Genomic DNA, 18,150 nt, shown 5'->3' on the forward strand with positions numbered 1-18,150 from the left:
AAAACACTAAAAATTAGGATGAATTTCAATCTTATTGACGAGCCTTTATGTTTAATTTTTTTTTTATTATAAGTTACAAATTAGAATTTCTAGTATATTTTGACCCTTATAGGTGGAATAAAGTAGTATATTTTGATGCCAAAAGTCACTAATAAGTGCTTTAAAAAAAAAGTCACTAATGTAACCAAAAAAAAAAAAAAGTCACTAATAAGTCTAGTATGAGAGTGTATGACCAGTGTTCGCAAAGGCATCTGTCGAGAAGTTTACTCTACGTACATGATGAATAGAGAAGACTTCAAAGTAATTGATCATTTGCTTAATGTCTTGAATAAACGCCTTGAGCCTCTAAAGAATGCAATCAATAACAAGTTTGGAATCTCCCTCAACTGTGATCTTCTTAATTTGCTTCTCTTTAGCCCTAACCAATCATTCTCTTTAGGTACGGGCTTCTGCAATCAAGACACTAGTTTTTCAAACTCCTTTGAAACCTGTAAATATAGCCATAGGCACTTCATTTTGATCTCTAATAATGGAATCAATAGTGGAAGAGACTGAATCAGTCTATTTAACGTACACGTTAATACACATAGTAGACGAGCGATTACAAATTTAGTTTTGTATTATTTTCTTATTATTTAATTGTGACGTTCATCTCGTTAAAATTATACTTAGTCACGGTTGAATGTAAATCTAATAATAAACAATAAAATAACTCAATTTACAAATAATTATTTACACCGTCAGATATAAATCTAACAATAATTATTTAGCATAAATTTTTTAATCACTTACTGATTAAGTAAACATTATTAATAAGTAATTTAATAAGGTCGGCCGAATGCTTAGTGTCCTCCATTGGGCTGTTGAGATCTTATTGGACGGATAAAAATCCCGAAGAGAAGAAGAAAAGATAAGACCCCTGATCGCATTATCACCGTCCACCACTCCCCATCAGACGTCACTTTGGGACCTACCTACCCGCGCAATTGGCACTTGTCAGTTGCTTAAAAAGGGAAGGTGCCATTGAATATGAACATTCCCTCCAAATGCAGAGAGGGCAAAGCTAAGTCTCTCAGATCCCCATTCAGAAACCAGACAATCTTTACACCTTCCTTTCCATTTCCCATCGCTTCTTTCGAATTTCGAAATTCCCTTCCCCCTTTTCGTTTCATTATCGAATCACAGTGTCACGCTTTCTTCTTCTTCATCCAACCAATTTCTCTGGTCGGCCTCACGTTTTCTACTTATGTTTTATACGCGTGAACCCATTCGGTGGACTCCGAATTTTCAACCTTCTCTCTCTCTGCTGTATCTTTATTTATAGCCCAACTACGCTTCAACCTCAAACCCACGCTGCGATCGCAACCTTAGCTTTGGTACTCTCTCTCTATTGTCATATATTCACTTCTTTTTGTGGCAAGCACTTGCTCTCTCTTCCTTCTGTGATTTATTGCTGGGTTTTGTTACCTTCTATAAATATGATTATTATTTATAGGCTATGTATCAATCATTTGCTATAAAAACGAAGTCGGTCCAGATAGTTTCTCAAAATTTGATTTTTTGACTTGCCTATACATAATCTTGTCTGCTTCCAAGTCTCTATGAATAGCGAACGTAAAAGTTTTTGGCATGAATTTAATCTGTATAACTTGATTATTGAAAAAAATAATAGTAGAGACTAGAGAGACGCTAAGGAAACGTTTAGGGGCCTTTATCAGCATGAAGTTAATATATTCTCTCATTTTTTTGTATTAGCAAATGCGAAATATTATAGCCTTTTTTTCTCAAGTTTGCTCATCCATGTAGGACAATTGTTGCCGCCTTACCTCTGGAATCTTTAGAATCTGGTCTTGGGAAACTACATTCTGAATGGCAATGGGTAACCTTAGCACTGTATGCAAGCCTCACCAATCTCTATCTCTCTCTCTCTCTCTCTCTCTCTCTCTAATAGGATTGGAATAATTTAAAATTTTTAGTTTTTTTTTTAATTCATATGGGAAGATTCGAAACCATTATGATCTCCTTGGAATTGTAATGGTCAAACTGTATGTTGCATGTTTTTCACTAATCTCCTAATTTGTTGAAATGCAGGATTATCAAGAACAGAATCAGCAGGCTGAAATTGGTATGTTTCTTTCACCTGACACTAATCTTAGAAACAAATCAAGGATCTAAATGGGCAAGGTTTGTATTAAAGCAGATATTTGTTTGTCTAAACGAATTTGGAATTTCCAAGAACATCTGGACCTTAACTTTACCTGTTTGAGTAGGCATAGATTACGCTCTGCAGTTGTTCATCTCCTTTCCATATAATTTACATGCTTTCCCGACCTACGGGACACAAGAACTATTTGTGTGTACAATTAGGCAAAAGTTGATGCATAATAAGTTCAGCAAATATTTTTATCCAATGTCCAGTTCATAAAAGAAAACTGGAGATACAAGGAGCTTTTATTGTTCCATATCTCCTAGTTTCAACGCACCTCTGATATTGGGGCAATTGATGTGGAGGATAATTTTGTTTCTTCCTATTATTGATGCTAAAATATGCTTTTGGATACATATGCAGGTGCTTCAATATGTAATGGAAGAGAAATTCTTTTACAGGTAAATTTGACAATCTCCATAGAACCTAAAAATTGAACCTTGATGCATAAAAAGTTAAAATCTATATATCTTCCATACAAAATGAGCAAAGTGAATCAATTGCTGTTGAAGTGGTTGGATAAGTGTTCTGTTATTTTTTTGGGATAAGTTTGGCTGTATGAAACTCTAGCATATCTCGGATTACTGACCATCTTTAGCTAGTGAAGAACATTTAAGCACATTTTTTGACAGAATTCTTCAACAGGCCTTTAACTGGGAATCTCATAAACATGACTGGTGGAAAAATTTAGAAAGTAAAGTTCCAGATATTGCAAAATCTGGATTTACATCAGCATGGTTGCCACCATCAACTCATTCCTTTGCCCCGGAAGGTTGGTGCATGAAATTCATCAACTTGGTTTTTATTCTTTCTGCATATAGATGACCGGATCATCGTGTCCGCTATGCTTTCCTCATATTGTAGGTTACCTCCCTCAGAACATATATTCCCTCAATTCTAAATATGGATCTGAGCATCAATTAAAAGGTTTACTTCAAAAAATGAAGCAATGTAAAGTTAGACCAATGGCTGACATAGTTATCAATCATCGTGTTGGGACTACCCAAGGGCATGGTGGAATGTACAATCGTTATGATGGAATTCCTTTGTCATGGGATGAACATGCCGTCACATCTTGTACTGGTGGACTGGTAATGAATTTTGTTTTAGTTTAGTAACTGGCATGACTGTTTGATCCATGATTTAATACTAACCTCATTTATTCTCTATATTTTTTAACAAACCAGGGGAATCGAAGCACTGGGGACAATTTCAATGGGGTTCCAAATATTGATCATAGTCAACCTTTTGTTAGAAAGGATATTACTACATGGCTACAGTGGCTTTGCAATACTGTTGGTTTTCAGGATTTTCGATTTGATTTCGCAAGGGGGTAAGAGTTATACTGACTAAAAGTTCATTTGTGTTTTTTCAATTGGTTTATTTCACTTCTTGCTTCGTTTCCTTTTGTATATTATATTAAATTAGGTTTATTTACAGCTTACTCTGTTTTGTGTTTCCAAATATTCAATTAGTTATGCAGCTAAATATGTGAAAGAGTATATTGAAGGAGCAAAACCAATTTTTTCCGTTGGGGAGTATTGGGATTCTTGCAACTACAATGGTCATGGTTTGGACTACAACCAAGGTATAATATATTGATATTCATTGAGCACCAATTCAACTAATCAGATCGACGAACCACAGTTAATTCAGTTATTCTTTAATGAATAAAGTTATATAGTTATAGGCATGAATAAAGCTCTAGTCTGAAGTGTTAATGAAAATACCTCAAGGTTGATAGTAGTAGTTAATATAGAAAGGCTAACTTGGATTTATCTCTCTCTCTGTCTGTCTCTGTCTCTCTCTCTCAAGTGTACTGTTTTACCTTTATTAGAAGTGCATATGTTATTTACATGGACTCCACTTGCAGATAGCCACAGACAGCGGATAATAAGTTGGATTGATGGCACAGGACAGCTATCAACTGCATTTGACTTCACAACCAAGGGAATTCTTCAGGTTTCATCCATTTCAATTGGACTGAGATGTTCAACTCCCACCTGACTGCTACACCCACACATGCACACATAAAAATCTTTCTCTTGAGTGGACATCTGCATTCGTTCTTGTTTTGACCATTGGATATGAGTACTGGCCATTATAACCATTAGTATCCAGTAATTTATGCCAACTTTCCAAACATTTTTGTTATGAACTTGTTTATTTCTATATAAGAAACTAAAACAGGCAACTATTACATCAAAATATCTTCTCATCTAAGCACAGAGTACCCTAAGTATGCTTGGTCATGTTATATTAGTTCATTTCTGCAAGATTGGCATCTTAATTGAGATTTCCTTCTTTTTTTTAATAGAATTGAGATTTCTTTTTAATATGTTATGTTTGTTTCTCCCATATTTTGGTGATAATCATGCATGATTATGTGTAGGAAGCTGTCAATGGACAATTATGGCGATTACGTGATCCCCAAGGGAAGCCACCAGGTGTAATGGGATGGTGGCCTTCAAGATCTGTCACATTCCTAGATAACCATGATACAGGCTCAACACAGGTAGGCTATACTTTTCTATCCTGCAGAATGCCTTCTAAGAACTGCTGAAGTTATTTCTGCTTCAGATGCACATATTGCATGCGAGTAGAGAATTTGGGATTGTATATTTGTGCTATCACTCTTTTCATGACGTACTTGCATGGGAGTTTCATATCTCAGCGATATCTGAAAAAGAAGAATTTCAGTTTCTTTTCGAAAATTCTATTAGTTCATGCAAATTGAAGGTAGAGTTTAGCCTACCTTTTTTTGGGTTGAGTTAGTCAGGTTTGGCTTGCTGTTGGGGCCCAACATAGCCTGAATTTGTGCATTTGCTTTGCATGAATTGTCACATTTGTGATACTTGGTGCCTATCTTTGCAGATGTTGAGCTTTTGGTCCCAGAATGAACGTTAATCCACTCACTTCATAATCATTTTCTCTGCAGGTTCACTGGCCATTCCCTTCAAATCATATTATGGAGGTAAGAAAATGTTGTTCTGGTTGTTGGCTTGTTGTGGTGATATTATTGTGTTCTTGCCCTGGCTGCTATTATAATCCACTGGTCTAGTTCTTCATAAAATTGAGTTAAATAAGCCATGCAACTTCAAGCAATGTGATAGTTATCTAGACATAAATGTACTAAAAGCACTAGCAAATATAACTTCATTCTACGTGCATATTCCCTGCAGGGTTATGCATATATACTCACACACCCTGGAATACCTTCCGTTTTCTATGATCACTTCTATGATTTGGGTGATTCCATTCATGATCAGATTGTGAAACTGGTACGCAGTACAGCTATAGCTAGTTCCTTTATTAACTTGTGTCTAGTACAAATTCTTCATTCATTAAGCATTTGGACTTGTCTACAGATCCACATTAGGAAGCAAAAAGACATTCACAGCCGATCATCTGTAAGGATCCTGGAGGCCCAGCCAAACCTCTACTCTGCTATAATTGGGGAGAAAGTGTGCATGAAAATTGGGGATGGTTCATGGTGCCCAGACGTGAGGGAGTGGAAGCTGGCAACCTCTGGCCACAGATATGCGATTTGGCACAAGTAAATTAGAAGGCTCCATCCTCATTATTGTTCATAAGCAAAATAATATTGCTATTTCTCATTGTTGAGATGCACTGGGGAGATGACAGCCAACTGGCAATTCAATGCTACACATAGCTGATGCTGCTATATATTATATGAATAATAATTCTCGCTATTTTGCACTCAGCACTCTTTTTATGTTTCGTTACATTTTACTGTCCTTTTGCCTGAAAAGTTAACTCACACCTATTGCCTCCATCCATGCATATATAGAGATTAGGCCAGTTTTTTGTACTGGGAAACATTGTAGAAACTTTTATGACTGGAAGCATTTGAGCCTTCACTTTCTATCATCAGGCCTTTGCTTTGGATTGCTAGTGCCCTACAGAATTGTCATATTGAGTGATCCTTTATGCACTGTTTCTATGTATGAAGGAGAAGTCTATCCTGTTGCTTTTTCTGTCATAAGTTCATGAAGTGGGGCTTGAACATTATTCCCCACAACGCACTAGTGAGTCTAATTGACAGGTGTGCGTGTGTGTTTGATTCTTTCCGGTTCCAAGTGGTAAATGTGAATAGCAAATATCCAATTTGGTTTCTTTACATATAATTTGCAATTTAACTAAAAAAGTAGCTGTTATTCTACATTACTGTAATTTCAATAAGCACAACACTTTGCCAACTGAGCAAAGATTGGTATCATGAAAGATTAGCAATTATAATAAAGTATGAGAGAATTTTAGGCTGCGCTACAGCTCAAGTAGCCCTTCGAGTGGATGTAGCTGCTTACTGGTCTGGAAAGACATCCTCTGTCGAAGGAGCAGAAGTAGCCCTTCAACCAAAATGCACTGCAAAAAGCCATGGTAAATATTAGATCCATGTTAAAATCATTTCAAGCAGCAATAAAAAATTCACAATGGATCCAGCAAACTGGTTAAAAATCTACTCGAATGTACAATATAATATCTCACTGATCGTACCATTAGTTGATTTAGTTCATTTACCAAACACAATCCATTGAAAGAGCAATAACAGATAATTAAGACCATGATGATACAGAAACAAATTCTGTTGATGGAGCAAAGATAGATCAGCAAAAAGATCCAGCAAAGATTTAACGGAATCAATGTGAAACACCAAGAATACAAGCATAATGCCACAGCAGTATAAGTAATCGATTTTGAGTACAAAAAAGATAAGGCAAGGCAAAAACGAATGTCAGAAAAGATCAAATAGGACCTGATGAAACTGAAGGGTTTGGAGTTGTCCCTACCTAGGTGAGAAAGACTTTATAAAAAAAAAAACGTCCTAGCCACACACTTCAAGCTCGTAACTTCATTGTTAATGCATATGCAGCTGGGAGGTGAGGTGCGTAATAAATTGGGTTGTTGGCGATTGATGTCTTAATGTTCATGCAAGTAATCATTAGCATTTTTGAATTGAGCTAATCTGCAGCTTCCTTCATGCATATGTATGAAGCTATAGTTACATACAAACCAAGATTGAAATCAAATTACCTGCTATCAAGTTAACGATCAGTACGTTTTCAATTTATAACATTTGGGTAATTTTATTATTTCACGTATTTACTTAATGAAAATAAGTTTTAACAAATAAAGAAGCTAGAATAACCCTATCATCGCCTCATCGGAGGTGAGAAATCCTACCAATCTGAAGAAAAATGGAATGTTAATTAAGAATGGTTTAACCCTTAACCTAGCCGAGGGGTAATCCGGTTTAACAAAAATAATTTTTTAACCACCACAGGTGGTCGAATTAGTAAGAGCCTCCAGGTGTGGAACCCTCACACCCGGGTTCGAATCCCGCCGACGCTTATTAGAATTAAACCCCAATATATTCTTAGTGGTCAAGGGGGAGGAAGCGTTCTGATAAGATCCCTCGAGCATGGATTAGTCTCTGGACCTAGAAAGGTTTTGAGAACACTGTGTGATTGATAAATAAAAAAATAAATAAAAAAGGTTGATATCCACCCATATTCATATATACTTATAAAAGGTTAGAAATCAATAAAAGAGACCAAGGACGTTCAATCATACTAGCCTAAGCATCCTTAGCTTAATTGCCCTGCCCTGCCCTGGCCTAGCCACACATGACTACTTACGTCCCATGCATGCATACTAGGAGCTACCTTAATCTTGCCTTCCTGAAATTGTGTACACACGCATACAGTCAAAGACTAATTGTTTCTCTGAAAATGGTCCATTTATCGCTTATAATTGTTTCTCTGAAAATGATCTATTTATCACTTATAATTTTTAGTAATTATTCTATAATTCCAAAATACAATTTGATTACCTGAGCATCCCAAAAGCAAACGATATATATGTCGTCATAGTTCTCATCATTCACTGCGTTGAAAACTGCTCGGACATATCTTTTCAATCCCAGAAATACCTGGCTAGCTAGAGCTCCTTTTTAATCTTCTTCGGAGTTTTTTTTCAACGGTTGCATGATCATTATCACAACCAAAACAAAATACGGCATTGCGCTCTCCGTCACGTGACAAACACAATGTCGTTTGTGGGATCGATTCTGATCGATAAATACAAAACCCCACCATTTGGAGGAGGCAATCATGAAACGGAGTGGATCCATTTCATTCCATTCATCGGGCTCTGCAACTTATCTCTCGGTTTCGCGTTTCCTTTCGGGCCTGCCTTGCTTTTTTGGCTATATTATTGAACGACTAGTCAACCACATTAATATTTGACCTTTTACCTATGGCTAGGCCGCTAGGGTTTAAATTTCTATAGCTCGGACTTGTCGACATTTAAATAATATTTATACAATTTAAGCTTAAAAATTACCCACTTACTCCATTAAAAGATTTTTACTCCTATTTACCCAATTTAACATTTAATGACAGTTTTGTCATATCAATTAAACTCTCTCTCCTCCCGAACTCTCTCTCTCTCTCTCTCTTTAAACTGAAACTGATCTCTCTCTCTCTCTCTGTGGTGTGACGACTGTGGCTGACTGTCAGAGGAACAGAGCCGTCACCGTCTCTCCCTCAATGCAAATCTACAGCCTGTCATATTTTCCCTCTTCCCTCGGTTCGACGCGGTCACCAAACGCACGCACCTAAAGCTCTCATCCCCCTGCGGTGTCGGAACCTCACACACCTGAAGCTCTGCGCGTGCTGCGAGTTGACCGACGCAAGCATGCTGGATTCCGCAAAGAACTGCAAGGTTTGAAGAATCTCTCCTGTGGATCGTGCATCAGAGCCAAGGGAATGAACGCCGTGCTGGAAATTGCTCGGCGCTAGAAGAGTTATCGGTGAAGCGACTCCGTGGTTTTGGGTCGGACGGGTCTGCGGCGGAGCCCACTAGGCTGGGCATTTCTGCTTCGTCGCTCAAGACAATTTGCCTGAAAGAGCTTTACAATGGACAGTGTTTCGGGCAGAGTCACGTCTATGGTTGAAATCCATCTAGAAAAGCTTCAGGTTAGCGACGTTGCGCTGGCCGCAATCTCCAATTGCTTGGATCTGGAAATTTTACACCTGGCTTGGAAACTTTGGCAACAAATTGCCCCAATCTGGAGAGGTTAACATTGTGCGGGAGCAATAATATGTTTATTGGTGGTAATAATATCATTATTGTGGGGTAATAAAATGTTTATTGGGAGGCCAAAATATGATTATTGGGGGGCAATAAAATATTTATTGGGGTCAATAATATGATTATTGGAGGGCAATATACTGTTTATTGGGGCAATAATATGATTATTGAGGGGCAATAAAATGTTTATTAGGAGACAATAATATGATTATTAGGCATTATTAGGGGGCAATAAAATCAAACGTCGGAATCCAGTCACCCGTCTGGTAGCCGGATTCCTGTCACCTGTTGCCGGATTCCGGTCACCTGAGTCCGCGGCCCGCCACGAGTCACTGAAGTCCGGCGAGGTCTCCGATGACTTCTCTCTCTAAGTGACAAAGAAGGAGAGGGCAAAATTGTCCTAAAATTAAATAAAAAGTAATAAAAAAAAAATTAATTAGGTATTAGGGCAAAATATATAAAAAATATTGTGTAAGTAGGCAATCTCTTAGAGTGTTTGGGTAAATGGGGTTAATTAATCCCAAAATTTATCCCCAAAAATATTTTGAACACTTACATTTATATTTGTCAATATTTGATTGATATTTTTAATTTTTATTGATACAAAAAATTTTCATTAAATTTTGAAACAAAAATTTTTAAGTACCGCAATTAATCTCAAAACAAAAATTTCAAACTTTAATCATACACTGTTGAACTTTTTTTTTATGTACGAGTAGATAACCTAATTTAAGATAAGACTGTGTCTTTTGTTATATACATATACATAAAAGTAAAACATCTCTAATTTGCCAATAGAGAAAATCTGAAAATTAACCCCAGCCCATTCCCCACACTGCCCATTAGCTAATTCATATACTTTTGGCAACAGGAAAGAGAAGAAGTTTGAAAAATAAAGTCTTATATACTTTTGATTGCATGAAAGTGCAGGGAGCAAAGCGCATGGACTTTTTTCGAAGTCATTCAAACCCAACTCAACAAGAAAAAAGTAAATACTATTTATCGCTTCAACTTTTTTTCTTTTTGGGTAAATAATTAAATACTGGTTTGCTTTAATCTGTTCAACGCTATGATCAGTATGATCTAGGGTTATTCACTCTGACCGGATAGAACTGTACTGCGTAGCATTAGCGACCTCTAGCTTTCAAGGTGTGCTTGAACCCTCGCTAGCTCATGGTAACTAGGTTGCGTTCATGGATGGCTTCAAGTTGCTTGGTGGAGGAGGAAATGCAATTAATTCAATATAACGGTCGTACATTTGCTCTTCCCTCCCCGGATCACATTTAACGAATTATAATTATAATCTAAATTAATTTGCATGACTGACAATATATGAATTGGAAATTGGGATGAGATTAAAGCAAGTAAGTGGTGCATGTGTCCATTAATAAGTATTCTTTGTCCCAATGATTCAATCATGACTTATCTCTGACACCACAATTTCGATCAGCAAGACAACTCGTATGTAATGGCTCTCTCTCTCTCTCTCTCTCTCTCACACACACACACACACACAGCTGAACAGAAGAGACTAATGGGACGACGACGTAGACAGCTCACCAGATCCGCACACGAACATAAAAACTATCCTGTAGTTTTCTGGTGCTCAAGTTTGAAACTGAACTGTAAAAAATTGAATGGGGGTGGACCGTATGTAGGGTTTGTACGGTTGGGAGTAAATTTGCAACAATTAATATATAGTACGTAAGAATTCGAAGCTAGCAAGCAGTTGATACTTGATAAGTTGTGTTGGTCTAATAAATGCATGCACATAATTGTTGCTATTTACTGGTTTGGGAGCTGTCAAAGTAGTTTCTGTTCTTAAAAATTTGCAGAAAGCTAGCTTAATTTGCTGGGATTGTTACGTTAGGAAAGAAGGTCGTGGGGGTCGTGAGTAGGACGTATCGATCGACAAAGGAGAAGATTTCTTCTCTCAGTCTCTCTCTTTCTGAGACTCAGACTATGGAAGAAGATCGATAAGCTAATTAATTATGCACTTGTTAAAATAAAGAAAAAGATAAATAAATAAATAAAAAAACCTAAAAGCCAGCACATGGAGACACAATGAATGAAAAGGAAGGAGTATTACTGTATTACTATATGTAGTGGAAGTCTGGAAGATAAAAGTGTAATTAAATTGCTACATGGCATGGTGTGATAATTGGAGAGAAAGCATTGACCTAAGTTTTACCTTTTGTGTTGTTAATGCTTGTTATATAGGTCAAAATTGAATTTGTTTGTGGAGGTACCTAGGATTCCACACTTAGTGGTTTAGTAGGACCCCAAAACCATCATCTAAAGACTTAGCCGGGTTTGTTCTTTTGCCACTTCAATTCTCACTGAGGTTTTGTTGAAGAATGCTTACAGCTTATACGCCTGTACAGTTATTAACTGTAGATACTGATGCTATAATATGAACTGATTTTCATATAAATCCTTACATGGTCTGAACTTAAATCATGATCAGTATACACCAGCAGAGTCATCAAAACTAATTTACAAATTAATTGTAATATGACGTCATTTAAATGAAGCTGGCTAGCCGAGTTAGGGTTGATAATGATTTTAGTCGTGATATAATCAAAATTCAAACCCTCAGACCCACCTAATATCTGCTAAATAAATATTTAGCAAACTACATATACCCTCTTCATATAAATATTTGACAAAAAAGGAAGAAGAGAGGAAATTTCTGCTAATTACATAAGTGGACTTAATTACATCACTTTAGCAAGGAAGGATGTAGATGGTCCAGATGGTCATCCTCGTCAAGTAGACTTAACCGAAGATTTACCAGCAGCGTACAAATTGAAAGATGCTTAATTAGTTTGTTCTAATCTGAAACTGATTTGTTTTGTAATTATTTGGTGAGTAGACCCAGTAGTGTTTTATTGTTAGGCAGCAGAAACGAGGACGTGCAGGCCTGGTGAAGTAAAAGGTGTTGAGCTTGCAAGAAAAACGATAGAGAGAGAGAGAGAGAGAGATGGGTTTAATTTCATCAAAAACGAGGAGGCAGGGAAGGAAGGAAAGGAAGGAAGAATAAACCATGATGATCATCTATGAGATCTATGCCTTTATGTCTATGAAGTCTATGATTTGATTAATCCTTTCTTCCTTCCCTTTCTTGTGAAAATGCTTCTTCTCTAGCTAGGTTGAATAGGAATGAACCATCCAATCTCCCATGACTTTTCTATTGAGTCTTCTCTGAATTAAAAGTTGAATCCATACCTTTTCCTTCCTCCTTCAATCACTTTCTCTCTTCTCAATATTAATTACTCCATTACACCTACACCCACACCCACATCCCAGCCAACTCCTCCCTCGTCTCATTTATTACATCCCCTCCCTCCCTTAAATAGAACCAAAACCCATCTCTCCCCCTCACCTCAATAATCCTCATCCTCCTTCCTTCCATATCTTTTTAGTTATTACTATCCTGTCCATCAGTTGCCGTGTTTGTTAGTTTTGATATGTTGATTAGTATGCAAACAACAGTTTGTGAGAAATTCTATGATCAAGATCTTCATGTATGGTTTAACAAAGGGTTTCTTACAGAGTTCTTTGGCATTCTGTCCACCTCCTATCAATCTCGATCGAGATTTCTGTGTTTATATGGAGGTGGGCATACTGCCAACTGAGCTCTGCCGGTCTCTCTTTGTAAAACCCTCGTGATATAAATTTACCAGCTTTGCCCCAATATGCGACGTTTATGTATGCTGATCTCTTTTTACTAGCTACTACTTAGCTCCTATGATAAATACGAAGGTAAGAAGAATATGTATGCCATATATTCTTGCTTGAATCTGCTTTATCAATTTTTCAACAACTGTAGACAAAATCAGAAGTTAAATCTCTTTCCTAATTTCGTTTTCTTTTTTGTTCTTTTTGTTACAGCTTAGTCTGTGGGTGCGTCTAACAGATCAGTGGAAGTTGTGGAGCCACAAGCTTATATGAATCCTTCGTAACTCGGTTGTTTCTGAAAGCATGTTGTTTCATCTTCTTATATTTTTACTTATTGAAAGTGTGGAACCCTAGTTTTCATTTGTGATCTGGGTCTCCTTTGTTATCCTTTAATTTGACATATTCTTTACTTACCCTCATCATCAAATAGGTGCCAGTTTTTTCTATCTTTGTTCATCTCAGTACACAGTAATTACTTGTGATCTTGTACGGCTGATTATTGGATTACATTCCCATTTGTATATGTTTGCTAGGGCATGTTCATATAGTTCTTTACTTTCTTCTATTGGGTCAAAAAGGGTCAAGAAATTTTACCATTCCCCAGATTCAGAGCTGACAAAAATGATGGATATTTCCATACATTAGAGCTACTCGATCTAAATTTGATAAATAATCCTGTTTACTATAAAATTGAGTAATAGTGGATACCAATTTGTAACTGGGATATGATTGAGATTGTTCATTATAAATTTGGTATTTGGTAGGTCTGCAAGTTGTTTCAATGGGATCAGTCTAGTCTAGGGCAGCCTTAACCAGTACCAATAGCTCAAAGAAAGCTCACAAGAGAAGAACAAAAGTCGTTTCTATTCCATATGCGAAGGGCCGAAGGCTCATGATTGAAAGCCTGACAAAGGCCATTAAATATTTTCCGAAACATTATCCCCACGCCCCTTAATGGCGCGTTAAATTTCTGGACTCTGGAGGATGCATGGTTTGAATCATGGTGTATTAAGAATGGACAACATCGTTTTACAGCTTTAAGAGAAAAGGGCAAAAGGCTAATATAACTTTGAGACAAAATAAGCATGCATGTTTTACGGTCCTACTCTAACTTGCTCAAAGCGCTAGCTTTGTGTTGAAGCCCGAGGTCGCTTTCCGCTCTCACTGTGATGGCCACAATCCTTTCGCTGCTGTCCCTCGCTCCATCTTCACAGGTCAAGTCAATGCAGCACTTTGATCTTAGTCAATCAGTAATCTCTTTTTCTTTGACCAGAAGCTCAAAGACTGTTCCTTTTGCGTCCCCACAGTTTTTGAAAGGCTATGACTCTATGAGAGAGAGGGAGAGTGACAGATATCAAACTAGCTAGCTGACAATATCCATGTTTGGTACGTAGCTGCAAGTAGAATAAGGATAAGAATAAGAATGTGAACATTTTACTCTGCAAGAAAAGCAAGGGAATCAACAGAAAGGAAATCAAGTCCATGTATATAATTATTCGTTTTCATGATTGATGGAGGCATGTTTTGAAACTCTGCATCTCTTCTAGGAAAGCATTGGAACAATGAAAAAGAGGTTAAATTTTTTTTTTATAAGATAATTTAGTGTCCCCAAGAACTGCTAATTAAGTACCACCCACAGAGCCAAATGATTAAACTTGAAGCTTTCTCCACACAGCTGCAAGTATCCAATCCGGGACAGAGATTAGTATTATTTGCTTATACTAAAAGTAAGTGAGAGCACTGCATGGTATGCATGCCTAATAATGGATTACCAAGAATTTGAAATATAAAGTCATCATAGCTTAGACTCTCAAAGTGAAGATTTGTTGATAGTTTTATAACACCATTGGTGGTTGTTTTTGTTTTTGTTTTTATTTTTATTTTTTAGGAAGTTGGGATTTGGAGTTGAGTTTGTAAAACAAAAAATATCTCGTTAGGTTATGAATTTGCTGTTGGGTTTGGTATTTGAGATTTGGTCCAGAAATTGTAGTGCATTTGATCACACAGAAATCCGAATACATGCAGTGCAGTAATAACTCGGCCCAAAGTTTAGCTTTTGATCACTACATCCTTCCCTCCCTCCTCTCTCCCTCCGGCCCAATGTATGTTCTTGGATGAAAGATGGAATAATAGAGTTTATAACATCTGGATATTTGGCTATGTTCTTGGATTATACAGTAGAAAGACTACAACATTTATATCTACTAACATCAACTTACTGCATCAGGTTAACCAAATCATCTTTTTTTTTTAAGGTAATAAGCTTCCCATATACCTTTATTGCATCAACATCAGAAAGTAAAATTTTCTAACTTCTCATGCAGCAAGTCATTTAAATTCTTGTCGTTTGTAGACTGATGCCTTCTTCCGCCAGGGCTTCTCGCTATCTGAAAGGGAGGACCATCCATTCCTGGTATTGTAGTTGAAGGGCCATAAGAGTTGTGTTGAATTGAGAAAGGACTCCTCAACAGCCTCTTCTGTTTTGGCAAGGCGGCACCAAACCTTCTTTGCTCATATAGAGACATCGACATTGCAGCTGCGCGTTGCCTGCTGGCATCGTCTACGTATAGAAGATCATCAATCCTTGCCATTATGTTGAAGGCTAAGCTTTCCATGACCCTGGAATAGCTCTCAAGGAGTGAGTGCCCCACATCCTGCACCATATATATAGAGGAAACTGAATTAGTGTTACTATTTGCTAATAAACAAGAGACTACTCTGAGACCCTCAAATCCGAGCGTAAATGTAGAGATGTATCAGTGCCAAATGTTGGATGTTCTTCAGTACAAAATGAGAGTAACAAATGTGCTTGCAGTTTTTATGTTCTATTTTGTTACTGCCAAAAAATGCTTTCAGTTTTTATGCTCTATTTTGTTACTGCCAAAAAATCTTTCGGCACTATACCTTGTTATACTGAATCTTGCTCATGTCCAGAGCCGTCTGTGGGAGGCTAGGGAACCGTATCCTTAGATTCTGTAAGATGGTATCGGCTCGGGAGGCCAGAAGCTTACATTTATCCATGTCACCACCCAATCCCTTGACCTTTCCACCCCAGGATGACTTACCGGATTTCGCAGGCTTCAGATGGCGTTTGAGGTGTTTCTGTCTCCAAATGTGTGCAGCAGCCTCAATCCTGTTAGCTATTTCAAGAGTGGTGTACTCTGATGAGAGGTCCAGGTAGTCAAGAAGACACTCTGGGGAGAACCGATCAGCAGTTATAAAACGGTAAATGATTTCGCCTAGACAAGCTTTCCCACTCTGAAAACATTGGTAGAATGGTGTCAAAAAATATATTAGTAATCTATCAAATAAACATGAAAACAGAATGAATCAAAATTTAGCCTATGCAGCGCATAAGCCCCTAATTTGCAAGATTTACTAAAACCAAAAGCTCAGTCATTTTGTAACAGCGAAATGAGACGAATACCAAGAAGTAAGATCATTAACTCAAAATCTTTTGTTTCCCTATAGAACAATGATTGAAAACACTAACAAAATATATTATTTTCATATGCATATCCTGTATATGCATCTATATACCTACACAATTGATCCTGCAAAGGAATAGATGTTATCATAGGAAGGAACTGTTTCCCAATACAATACCTTGGGCAAGCTCTCTAAATAAGCATCTGGGATTTCCATTTCAGCCAGCACATTACTATTGATGGCCATGGAGGCCTTAAGGATCTGATGTGCGCATTCCCTACACTGCTGCAATGCCTTCCTCACATTTTCAGACAGACCATTTTGGGGTACTTTAGGGAATGGGAGCCACCACTTCTGTTCTTGCCTAATTGAAGGTCTACCCGAAGAGGAAGATCGGGAAAATGTTTCGGTATCATCAGTATCAGCAACAATTATCCCTCGGTCAACATAATAAAACTCGGAATCACTAAATCCATCCAGAAGGCTAAGCAGCATTGCATCCAGTTTCTTGAGGGCAGGTAGGCTCACATATAGATCCGAGCGGGGACGAGTGACCATAACCTCAAAAGTCCCACCACCAGGGAATTCTTGAGTTGATGGTATAAGCTCAACAATGGAATCACTCACACACAAAAGCCATTCCATTTCTCGGCACCACATTGCCTTCTTCTGCGGTGCCAATGGCTCCAACTTCCATAACTCTCCAAACACAGTAGCTGCCAAAGCAAACCAATAAAAACCACTTACTATTCGTCAATTCAAACAATCTAGAAGAAGTGTTTTGGGGAAAATTACAGAGAAACAAAACAAGCAATAGAAAGGACAGCAAGACGAGAATTTGTGCAAACCAGAAAGATTTGTGATGGCATTGGAAATAGCAACAGCAGTGCAGACTCCATTGCCTCCACCTGACATATCTTCTCCAAGCAGAAGCTTTGCAAATCTCTCCTTCATCAATTCAACCTCTGTAAATCACACGACTATTCAATTCAAATCGCAGTAGTATATATGGATATCAATTTACACACTCTAAGTAACAGAAACATATTCAATGGCTACCAAAACTTCGTTTGTTTGTCCTGATTGGAAAGAAAAAAACTATATATATAACATATATACAAGTTGTGATCCAGCCTTGAAACTGAAAATATCACATTGATTATTGGCCTAAATTAACATGTTCATCGATTTCGATTATCCACATGAATCAGTATAAAGAATTGTCAAATTCTGCACGTACTGTATAATTACTATGCTTTCTCACAATGAATTTTGAACCACAAACTGCATATATACATTTCCAAAATAACAACACACTAACCAGACAAGTCAGCCTCAATCTTCTCCGTCATCACCGGAACTACAACATCACGTCCACCACCGAAGGCAGGCAACATGACCGGCAGCGCCGTCTTGCGGTAAAAAATGTCAGCGAAGTCCGGTCCGGAGGGCGGCGAGGAAGTCATGGAAGTAGAAGCATGAGCTTCGTTTTTCCGACAGGAAAAGCTAGTACTAGTTGAGCTTTCCGACTCACTAACGTCAGCACTCAAGCTATAGCTCTCGAACCGCTCGCTCAAGTCCTCCACATCTTCATCGTTGACGCTCTCCATTGATCAAGGTCTTCGAGATCAAAGTGATCGAGTTCAGAAAAGGAAAGTGAAAAGAGGAGAGAGGAAGGATCACCGCTAAAACTGTGCTACTACACTTGACGTTCACTT

At 37.6% G+C, this 18,150-nt stretch overlaps 2 protein-coding genes and 1 long non-coding RNA gene across 3 annotated transcripts; 2 read left to right on the forward strand and 1 right to left on the reverse strand.

The window, feature by feature from the left end:
• The first annotated feature begins 1,027 nt into the window (after positions 1-1,027).
• LOC112172733 (probable alpha-amylase 2) lies at positions 1,028-6,196 on the forward strand. The gene is made up of 13 exons (XM_024310203.2): positions 1,028-1,376; positions 1,807-1,893; positions 2,092-2,125; positions 2,570-2,607; positions 2,852-2,978; positions 3,071-3,297; positions 3,394-3,539; positions 3,682-3,794; positions 4,080-4,168; positions 4,599-4,721; positions 5,145-5,180; positions 5,389-5,487; positions 5,575-6,196. Exons 2-13 carry the CDS (start codon positions 1,870-1,872, stop codon positions 5,764-5,766), a joined length of 1,248 nt encoding a protein of 415 aa, XP_024165971.1. The 5' UTR covers positions 1,028-1,376; positions 1,807-1,869; the 3' UTR covers positions 5,767-6,196.
• Positions 6,197-12,059: 5,863 nt separating this feature from the next.
• LOC112174746 lies at positions 12,060-13,568 on the forward strand. Its single transcript, XR_002926156.2, has 2 exons — positions 12,060-13,087; positions 13,217-13,568. It is a non-coding gene; the product is annotated as an uncharacterized LOC112174746 (long non-coding RNA).
• Positions 13,569-15,118: 1,550 nt separating this feature from the next.
• Positions 15,119-18,150, reverse strand: LOC112174745 (rop guanine nucleotide exchange factor 1). The gene is made up of 5 exons (XM_024312540.2): positions 17,754-18,150; positions 17,281-17,397; positions 16,610-17,148; positions 15,908-16,261; positions 15,119-15,657 (listed from the first exon to the last, which is right to left on the reverse strand). Exons 1-5 carry the CDS (start codon positions 18,040-18,042, stop codon positions 15,295-15,297), a joined length of 1,662 nt encoding a protein of 553 aa, XP_024168308.1. The 5' UTR covers positions 18,043-18,150; the 3' UTR covers positions 15,119-15,294.

The sequence above is a fragment of the Rosa chinensis genome, chromosome 6 (genome assembly GCF_002994745.2).
Source record: "Rosa chinensis cultivar Old Blush chromosome 6, RchiOBHm-V2, whole genome shotgun sequence".
NCBI classification, from domain to species: Eukaryota; Viridiplantae; Streptophyta; class Magnoliopsida; order Rosales; family Rosaceae; genus Rosa; species Rosa chinensis.